This window comes from Syngnathus scovelli, chromosome 7 (genome assembly GCF_024217435.2).
Source record: "Syngnathus scovelli strain Florida chromosome 7, RoL_Ssco_1.2, whole genome shotgun sequence".
Taxonomy (NCBI): domain Eukaryota; kingdom Metazoa; phylum Chordata; class Actinopteri; order Syngnathiformes; family Syngnathidae; genus Syngnathus; species Syngnathus scovelli.
In genome coordinates this window covers 7,653,305-7,664,445 of record NC_090853.1, presented here as the reverse complement: position 1 = coordinate 7,664,445, position 11,141 = coordinate 7,653,305, and the positions used below count along the sequence as shown (strand labels likewise).

Sequence of the window (11,141 nt, the reverse complement as noted above, 5' to 3'; positions counted from 1 at the left end):
AAATGCAAACGTGTCACCTCATTTCTTATTCAACAGATACCTCATGTCACACAGATAGTGGAACATTTATCAGCACAAATTTGATGACCTCGCATTCCCAATATAGTTACTGATTAGCCTTTTAAATAGAACAGGCCCCGTGGTGACTAGGGACTTGTTGATATGTAGAATATATTAATCACCAGAAAAGTGCTTGGAGTTTTTCTACTTTTTCCCCATTTAGAGGCTGCTAAGTGCAAAACGTTTGTGGCATACATGTGTTCACACACATACGCACACGCAAGGCATACATAAACACACACATGCACATACTGATTATTATCATTAAAGTATTGCTTTTATTGATGTTTTGACTTTTTACAATAATTTCATAAAAAGTCAGCTAGCTATGAAAACATAATCACCTGTTTTCAGCTCCCAAGACAACACAAAGGGTGCACTCTGGTGTCATAAATGAATAACAAGCCCAAGGATCACATGACATGCTGTTAAAAATGACATCACAACTGATGAAAGACTGTAAGCAATATTTGAACCCCAGGGTGATTTTCAAGAAGCTTAGAGGATCAATCCTCCAGCCACGGCAAAACTATGAAGCCTTCAGAAGTGTCCATGGTGGTGGCCTTTTTCCTGCTTGTGGTCTTTGGAACAACTGCAGCCAAAGGTAAGCCTTTAAAAAAATGGTCTCCCCAAAAGTCATTCAAGATAAAATCTTAAAGCGTTCAGATCATCATACAGAAAGCAGTTATCTTCTTCGCTGCTTTGGATTCTCCCTGACACTTCAATTGCTTTTCACTCCTGTACAGCAAAGTGATTCTGCTGATAGTTGAATATAAGATCTCAACTGACATTTAAAGCATACTTACACGTCAAAATATTCACTCTTTACGCTTTGCTAACCATTTCTGACATAAGCATTTTTTTTATCAGGCATTTATTTCAACTGCTTTTATTCATGCACATTCAACTACGGTTTAGCTCCATTAACAAAAATTTTACTATTGTGCTATATACAAGAGTTGGGTGGGAGGAATTATAAAAAAATAAAAAAGCCTGACTTGACAGCTTCGGGGTGGCCACTTTAGAGCGCCTCATTGTCACGGCATTAAAAAGCCCATGAGGTGAGCTGCTGGGGGTTTTAAGGGGATATATTTCCCCGGTTCCAACATGTAGTCATACAGCTCATAGTCATGGCAGTTCCATTTTTACATTTTCTCAAATTTGACAGTTGACAGCTAATTTATTTGAGAGCATTCAGCAGTCATGGCCACAGTGTAAAGAGCAGCGAGAATGGCATTTTGGTGATTTTCTTTTTTAAATCATTCGGCTGTGGTAGCATTCTTCACAGCACCCTTATCCGTGTAAAATTTAGAAAAGATTTCTTTTCACTTTACAGGGACTTGCCTTGCCAAATACTTAATCTGAAAATGAGATTTATATTGTCATCTTTGATTCCACCTTGATGTGCAGAATATTGCTTCCACACTCATTCATCCTGAACATGGGCAGGTCTGTTTCAAACTAATTTACCTAGGTGCCTCTGTTCTAATTTCTTTGAAAAGACACAATTCCCGCCTCACATTTTGTTCTCTTCTATTTTTGTTCATCAGTTTCTCCATTATCTCTCAATCCCGCAACCATTCTTTCCATTAATATGAATATTAATTAATCATCAATTAATGTATTTATTGCATGTGCAGTGCTGGTGGATTGTTGTTATGAACTGCTGTACCTGAAATATCTCGGGGTATTATGAGCTAGTAGATAAGAGTGATGTGAGATAGACCAACACATACTGTACATCCACGTCAGCAAGAAAAATCCACTTGGTTTATTTTATGTTCTTCAACTCATCTTAATTTGGGATTCATCCACTGAGAGATTTTCCTCAAATATTCTCTCTCTATATACATATATGTTCTATAGTTTTAACGATACAGATGCAATTTATGACTAACTAATCCTATTCACTCGTTTCACAGTTGAAGAAGAAAACCCAGAGTTCTGGAGATCACAGGCAAAGAAGACTTTGCAAACTGCTTTAAACAGGAAGCAGAACACCAATGTGGCCAAAAACATCCTATTTTTCCTTGGAGATGGTAGGTTGCAGTGCATAAAGTGTCATCACTGTCCAATATGTTGTACACACCACTTTCTGACTGCTTCTGGGTCATTAATAATAATAATAATAATAACAATAATAATAATAATTATTATTATTGTTATTATTATTGTTGTTGTCATTGTACAAATTTATATTGCCATTAGAAAATGACATAAATAGAAAGTCTGCATATATATATACTCACATTAGGTATGGGAATCACAACCTACACAGCAGCTCGTATCCTCAAGGGACAACTGCAGAACAACACGGGAGAGGAGACTGTGATGACCATGGACACATTCCCCCATGTTGGATTGGCTAAGGTAACACACATGCATGCATGCACACACGCACACACACGCACGGTTAATTTTATTCATATAATGTATACTAGAATTCTGCTTTTGTCTCTAAGGGGTCTGCAGTCCGTGCAGCAGGTTTCCTTGAACCCCTGAGCCTCAATTGATTGAGTGTGATAAACTTGAAGGCCGTGCATCTGTTCTTTGACAGATATAGTTATTAAAAAAATATTCACTGGGTGGCCACATGAGGCATACATGAAGACAATGGCGTAGTGATAAGGCTTGATTGTTAGAGATGTATTCATTTAGAAATGTTTTTAAAAATGAAGCAAAAAAGACATTTATGTTAAATTGTCTTTCATAAGGCCTCTTGTGGCAGATGATTTTAAATTACGTTACCGAAATACTGTTTTTGAAATTTCTTCAGGGAGGCCAATGTTTTTTATATTATTGTTTTTAAATGACTACTTGTTTGGATGGTCACTGAGTTGGCTTGCCATTAAAAGATAATTCTAATGCACAGGTAAAAACAATGGCTGTCAGTATGTTAGATTAAAGGTCCCCCTTGCGCTTTGTGCAGACCTACAGCGTGGACTTCCAGATTGCAGATAGTGCTGCGACAGCCACTGCTTATCTGTGTGGGGTCAAGACCAACCTGAACACCATTGGCGTCAGTGCAGCTGCTCGAAATGGCGTTTGTAAGAGTCAGAAGGGTAATGAAGTCACATCAATCTTGAAGTGGGCCAAAGATGCAGGTGAGGATACCGAGACAATAACTGCCTTAACTGCTTCTACTCATTTGGGGGTTTAAATTTATTCTATGTTGACCAATAATGTTTTATTTGCACACAGTGAAGGATTCAGTATTCAGATCTAGGCAGCTAAAAGTTCTCAAAATTGACCTTGCTTCATTAAGATTGTAAATTGTAATATGTTGAATGAACATTCATGATAAATAAACAGTTATCTGAAATGTAAGCAGTTATCATAAATGTTCAGTCAGCAACAAACGATGTTAACGACCGTAGATGGACGATAGTATTGCTGTTGTAGTTTAAGCCCTCAAACAACAATAGCAACGTTAATCAGTAAACAAATTAAATATTTTTAGGCAAGTCTGTTGGCATAGTGACGACCACACGGGTCCAGCACGCTACGCCAGCCACCAGCTACGCCCATAGTGCCAGCAGGAAGTGGTACAGCGACGCCGACATGCCCGCCAGCGCCAAAAGGGAGGGCTGCACTGACATTGCATCTCAGTTGCTCAATAACACAGATATTGATGTAAGATGAGTATTCATAACATTGTATTGGATACATGATACTAGATGGAGTGTACATGCTTGCAGGTGATCATTGGTGGTGGGAGAAAGTACATGACGCCCAGGGGTACTCAGGACCCAGAATACCCAAGAGACTTCTTTTCCAGGGGTAAAAGACAAGACAAACGCAACCTTATCCATGAATGGAAGAACCAGAAAATAGGCAAGGTAACGATCATCACCTAGCAAACTTCAAATTGAACTTTACACTCTAAAATCGAATCTCAAGTAAAAATATCACTCCTTGTGATACTTCACCCATTCGATGTCATGATTAAACTAAACTAAAATTACTAAAGGTTCAATTAATATATACAAATATAATAATAATAATAATAATAATAATAATAATAATAATAATAATAATAATAATAATAATAATAATAATAATTTTAGGCGGCTCGGTGGCGCACTGGGTAGCACGTCCGCCTCACAGTTAAGAGGGTGCGGGTTCGATTCCACCTCCGGCCCTCCCTGTGTGGAGTTTGCATGTTCTCCCTGGGCCCGCGTGGGTTTTCTCCGGGCACTCCGGTTTCCTCCCACATTCCAAAAACATGCTTGGTAGGCCGATTGAAGACTCCAAATTGTCCCTAGGTGTGAGTGTGTGTGCGATTGGTTGTCTGTCTCTGTGTGCCCTGCGATTGGCTGGCAACCAGTTCAGGGTGTCCCCCGCCTACTGCCCGATGACGGCTGGGATAGGCTCCAGCACGCCCGCGACCCCCGTGGGGACTAAGCGGTTCAGAAAATGGATGGATGGATGGATGGATAATAATTTTACCAGCACACAAGGAGATACACAACTCAAGAAAATTGGTTGAATGCTTATTGTGTGTAGGTCTTAGAAAAGCATCAAGCAGAATGCCTGATGTATTCAAAATTATATTCTAGTTTTTATAGAGAAAAAAAGTTATGTGACAGAATGTGACTCAAGCATTAAAGAATGGTTTGCTTATGCGTGTGCGTGTTTGTACCACAGGTAGCCCATTATGTATGGAATAAAACAGATTTTGATGCTGTTGACCCAGAAACCACGGATTACCTCATGGGTGAGTGTTTCTGTTTACAATATTTTATGTTACTGCTTTTCTGCTCAGCAGAGGGGAAAATTAAACCATTGCTCTATTTTATAGGCTCTTTTACTTTTTTAATAGAAAGTCATTAGACTACTACCTGAACAAAATAACAAATTCACTAAGTAAAAGTCATTGCACAGAACTTTTCAGATGGTGTCACACTCCTTACACATGAAGATGACAGAATACGACATAAGCAGTGTCATTCTCAAGAATCTAATGTCCGCTGCTCAATGTTGTGTGTAAGACATATTAAGAATGAAAGAAAATAATGTGCAAGAATAATGAGAAAGAAAATAATCAAACAAAAGCCAAATATTATAACACTGAAATTTTACACTCAAAAAGTCAAAATTTTTACAATAGTAAATTTGATAAATTGGAGACAGTATATTGGTATATGGGGCTGATCTTGGTGCAGGCAGCATGGCTTTAGTTAACACTAAGATTTGTTAATAGTAATAATAAAAAGAGGACGCTTGTCAAATTCCACTTTAGTTTAAAAACCAATTTCAGTCGGGTTTTTTTTGGCCCATTGGCAACATCACAAGAATATTTTGTCTATTTATTGGTATGTGAGACTATTTAGTAAAAACATTTGCAGTGAGATTACCTAATGAATAAATGGCAGTTCTCAAACTGTTGCATTTACGATAATCCGTGAATTTTGACATTCAATCATTAAACATATGTATTTTTTTTTTTCGAACTCAGCATTTCTAAGCCGTATGGGAGAAGAAACCGCGGAAATTAATTCAGATCACTTTAAGTGAATAGATTAAGTGGTTAAGTCAAAGAAAGAGGGTGCAAGACAAAGGACAGAAGGATGGATGGATGGAGGTTTGATGAATATTGTGTCGCTCTTGACAGAGGTTGGCTCTCACTTGGTGTTCTGTAAGTTGATCCTCCATCACCCGTGAGCAATATTTATCTAGTTTTTTTTTAATCCTCTCACAGCCTGTGGATAGCTTAATCAGGTTTTGTGCCAGAGACACTTACATACAATATTAAGACATGTATGATCCAAATAAAGACTTGTTATTCAGTGACAACCTTAAAAGTTGTGGCAAACTCGAAAGTGCGAAGGAGGTAAATTGAGCCATGCTGGCTGATCTGTCGTTTCTCCTCCTGTGGTGTGAGAAAAGAGAGAAGGAGCGAATGATTTTTTTAGCTGCACTTCAATTATAGGCTGTTGTAGCCACAATTGACTGCATTGTCCTATTGGTCTGCTTCTCTTCTTCCTCAGCTCTGTTTGAACCTGGTGACCTGCGATATGAAGCTGACAGGGACCCCAACATGGACCCATCCATCGTCGAGACCACGGAAAAAGCCATCCGCATTCTCAGGAAAAACCCAAAAGGCTTTTTCCTTTTAGTGGAAGGTAAGGACAAGCAATCCATGCACCCCTTGAGTCACCCCATCGCTTAATCAGGCAGGCAAAGTTTGATTTATGTAACCCCCAAGGAGGTGCGCTGCTAAAAACAGAAAATAGCATGTGTTTGCTCCTACAGGACCGAATCAATTCATTGATCTTGCAATGGTCACTAAGGGCCTCACTGTAATGGATGTCTTCTAAAACATCAATATGACTTTGCATTTATGTATGTGCACCACTCTCACTGATTTAAGAGTTGAAGGTGTTTTTTTTTGTACTTGTAGTGGATCCAGTGACTTGCAAATACATTTGCATTCAACTCAATGAATTTGTTGATGGACTGTGTGCTCCCTACAAAAGCTTCCCCATCCAACTCTCCTTTAATCTGAAGGGGATGCTTGGGGACTTCATGGTGATACGCAGTTGTCTAAATTTCATAAAAAAATAAAGTAAAATAAAAAATGCAATGTAAAAATATAGGCAACTATATACTTCAGCCGTTCCTCTTCTCCTTCCAATGAAATGAGGAGATACCTTTTGGCATCAAGTTGACCTTTGACCTTTGACTCTGCCTGTTCTCAGGGGGTCGCATTGACCAGGCCCATCACGATGGCCGAGCATACATGGCGCTTCACGAGACGGTCGCGTTTGACTACGCCATTGCCAAAGGCCTGGACCTCACCAACGAGGAGGAAACACTCACTATAGTAATGGCTGACCATTCCCACCCGTTTACCTTCAATGGATACCCATTTCGTGGGCAAAGTATTCTGGGTAATTTTTTTCATTTTGGCAAATGTTAGTCATTTTTGCACAATCCTCATGATGAGTAATGGCTGTGTGGGAAGCAAGGAAATTCAGGGATGTGATTCTTAACTGGGGGCAGAAACCCCTCAGCCATTTTATACTGACAAGAACCTAAGGTGACAATTGATAATGTGTAATTCTCTGCCACCACTCGTTTGTACGCCCTTCAATAATAACAGGACCTAGCCGGCAGCCTTTCTATTTTAGTTTGGCAATATCTCTTTGTCTCTCTTCTCTACACTTTGCTGTGGCCATCATTGTTGACGCCCGTCTTTCTTTACATGATGTTCTCTCAGTTCAACTCTCTCCATCAGGCCTCCTCACTTGTTTATCTCCTCCTGGAGCTTCTGTGCTATCGTCCCCCCCCCCCCCCCCCCCCCCTTATAATGTCAAAGGCAGCACTCTTTTCTCTTTTTATCCTCAGGGTTTTAAAATCTGTCATATTTTCAGGCAGAAAGAAGATTTGTCAAATCTCATAGGTGGACATCTAAAGGTGAATGATAGTAGTTGTCAGTTAAACTATTTAATGGATGCCCAAAAATTTTAAGGACAGAGCCGTGGAGAATTTTCTGCCAAATGCGCAAGAAAGTCTAATCTATCCAAAACAGTTGTTTGTTCTTATATTATTTTAGCCGCACCGGGAACGACTTGCCCATGTGACAATGGTTGATTCCACAGCCTTAAGTGGATTCAGCTAGTAATGACTATAGCAAATAGTTCACAATAATATAAAGGCTCAGCTCAAGTCATCTCCAATATCTAATTACAATTTGTATGTAAAAAGGACTAATCTAACACAACCAACTCAATCTTGTCACTATAAAAAAATGTTACATGTTGTATTTTCATTGACCTAATCTCTCTGTTACTTATGATGAACAAGGTCTAGGCACAAATGTGAATTAGCAATGTTGGAAGTCTAAGAGCAAACAGTTATTGCAGTCCTAGAAATATGCTAAATGAAAGGTTTATCTAAAGGAAAATGTGTCTTATATGTAAAGAATATCTGTTTTGTTACGACAAAGTAGTAAACTTTATTTTCCGAGCTGTTAGATGCTCCTCTACATTCCAATTCTATGAAGTCATAGATCATCATCAGCTTATATTGCTTGGTGTTTGCTTTGCAGTCTTGGTACTCACTCTTTCCTCATCTGTTCCTGTTTCACCCTCCTCCTCCTCCTACTCTTGCTCCTAATCATCCTCCTCCTCCCAGTGGTGCTGCAGTGATTAATGTGCTTGTGAAACCCTGAGCTCTTCATCAACAAGGAGACTCGCTGGCCTAATGGCTCATCTGGAGAAAAAGACTGTTTAACCCAGCAAGCACTAGACCTCCGGCAGGACGCTAGGGAACCAGAGACTGCACCTGTGTGTGTGTGTGTGTGCGTGCATGCCTCTATGTGTCTGTGTTTCAGAAGCAAATAGAAACACAAATATAAGAAAAGCTGAATAACAATGAATAAGATGGTCATTTTGTATTTTCCAGGAAAGTCTCCATTGTGGGCCCAAGATATGTTACCGTACACTACATTGATGTACGGAAATGGACCTGGACACAAAATCATCAATGGTACACGGCCTGACATCCGCAATGTCAACACAAGTAAGATCTATTGCCTCACAGTAGTATTCGGTGCTTGGATGATCGTCTCAAAGGTAGAAATGATCAAGACAGAATGTAAAAGCTAGTATGAGAAAAATCCCACTATGACACAATTAAATTGGCTGTATTTCATGTACTTTTTTTTCCCATTCTTGTCTTACACAAGCTTTGGCCTTTAATTGAATCCCCGGTGCTCCTTCATTCTCAAATGTTGACTTTCATTTTGAATTTAACGGGCATTTCTCATTTTACTAAAGCCGCATTTTATATGAATTTATCTTATTAACACAAGACACTCTTTCTTTTTAATTGGTAATGATCACATATTACACAACTTCTGACTCATGAGATGAAAGTGAACAGAATTTGCCATACAACATAGTGTATTACTTAAACATTTATTTCTTCGAGCTAAAACGCCACAAGACATCATCAGGTGTGCTGCGGAAAAGGATCTAATTTCACAAAATTGCCCCCCTTCCAAAAAAAACATTATTTATTTACTATGAATAATTTATCTTTGTTCATCTATCTTTGCCAGTTTAATTAAATAATAATTAAATTTAATATTAACCTTTTGACATTTTTTTTAAAAATCAAAAACTAATTTTTATTTAACCTAACATACCAAGCTTTCTCACTGAGTACTGAGTACACTGAGTAAATTTGGGGGTAATTTGAGATAATCAATATTTCAGCTTTTTGTGTGACCTTTTAAGGTTGAGAAACACAGATTAATCAATTGTTTCATTTGTATAACTAATTTGAACTGTTTCATGCAATTCCAATGAAGGGTCTCTGGTCATTGTGGACAGGTGTGTAATAGTCACCCCTTTGTTTCCACAGGAACTAAAGAATACGTTCAGTTTTCAGCAGTGCCTACAGACTCAGCCACTCACAGCGGAGAAGATGTGGCCGTGCTGGCCCGTGGACCCATGGCCCATCTTTTCCATGGCGTCCAGGAGCAAAATTACATTGCTCATGCCATGGCCTATGCTGCCTGCGTGGGGGCAGACCTGAGGCACTGTCGGGGGCAAACGACTCCAACTGTGGTTCAAACCACCTTCATCAATGATTTTAACAGTGCTGGAGGAACCCGAAGCTCAGTTGCATTGATCAGTGGTCTCCTCAGCGCTGCACTGCTGGCCCTTAATGTGCTGATGTAATGAAGGTGTCTCTCCGAGAGGAATATTTGAAGCCAAGAGTCATGGAGGTGGAGTGGGCAGAGAAATAATGAACACTTGTGATGTTTCTGGCACTCACCGTGATATACTATTTATAAAATATGACAAGTAGTAAAGCATTTTTTGAAGATTTCTTTTTTCCTGACCACTTTTTAATGATGGGCAAATGAAGCTTCAAAATGATTCATGAACTCGTTGTGTTTCGTTAGACCTCTAGATGGCACTCTTTTCACCGAAGAGCTGAAAGCCCACCGACTTGCCATTTCTTAAAACCCTCACTTTTAACCAACATTGCCATCTAGAGGAGCCAAAGAATACAACAACTGGTTCATAAAGCTTCGTTTTCCCATCACTACTTTTCAAAATGATGCTGTGTGGAGAAAAGATTTGGGACACACTTTTTTTGACAGTTGTAAATCCTCCTTTTTTTTGCTTCTTTCTTTTCAATGACAATAAAAAATCTGCATTATTATCTTTCCACTAATAGGCTTTGATAAAAGGCACATTCGAAGAAATATAATGAATGAATGAATGGAACAAGGTCATTCAATACATGCGTGGCTACTGAGGCTTGCTGGAGGTTTGATGACATTACCACCGGCAGATGGTTAATAATGCAAAATATTTAAAGACCACCTATTTTTATCTTTGGAGACAGATTATGGTAATTATTGTGGACATCTGCTGGGGTTAAGAGTTTATTAAACCTGATTTCGATTTGCCGTGCTCTCATTTAGAGTAGAGCCGCAGGCCATCATTTTGCTCTGTATGAGGGGTTTGCTCTCATCTTTGGCTCATATTCAAGACTCACAGATCTTTTAGCAGACCAAGACTTCAGAAGAATAGAATGAAAAATAGTCCAATTTAGCCTTGCCTTACCTATTTTGGGCCACATGCTGGTCTTGAAAAAGACCAATTAATCTTAATGCATATTTTTATAATAATAGACAATCTAAATATGTCAAAAACATAAATAAAATCTAAGATAAGTAGAAATAAAAAATAAGCAGTGTTAACAGTATTTACCAACACAAGCTTTAAAATGTGGAGTTTCCATTCAGACAATCCATAACAGATCTACAGTGCTTACAAACACAACAGACAATGGACTCTAGTATTTCCATAGACTGTATTTGTGGTCTTGGGTGTAAAAACTGGCTCAACTTGATTTTTGTTTTCTTTTGCATTGGTTGGGAATTTAGCAGAAGGCAATGCATCATTCTGCTGATCTGTGAGAGTTTTCTTTTACATGCCCATGGTGCACTAAACAATTTCTGGCAGAAAGTAGATTAAGCTTTACACCAGCTAAAAACCACACATGGATGCATAACTTGGGGTGGAAGGCGGATTCCAAGTATCTACTTTACAGCG

At 38.9% G+C, this 11,141-nt stretch overlaps 1 protein-coding gene across 1 annotated transcript; it reads left to right on the top strand.

Annotated features, from left to right (window-relative positions):
* Positions 1-510: 510 nt before the first annotated feature.
* alp3 (alkaline phosphatase 3) lies at positions 511-9,900 on the top strand. The gene is made up of 11 exons (XM_049726971.2): positions 511-664; positions 1,983-2,099; positions 2,315-2,430; positions 2,990-3,164; positions 3,521-3,693; positions 3,759-3,899; positions 4,708-4,777; positions 6,051-6,185; positions 6,762-6,953; positions 8,470-8,586; positions 9,433-9,900. Exons 1-11 carry the CDS (start codon positions 592-594, stop codon positions 9,750-9,752), a joined length of 1,629 nt encoding a protein of 542 aa, XP_049582928.1. The 5' UTR covers positions 511-591; the 3' UTR covers positions 9,753-9,900.
* The last annotated feature ends 1,241 nt before the right edge of the window (positions 9,901-11,141 follow it).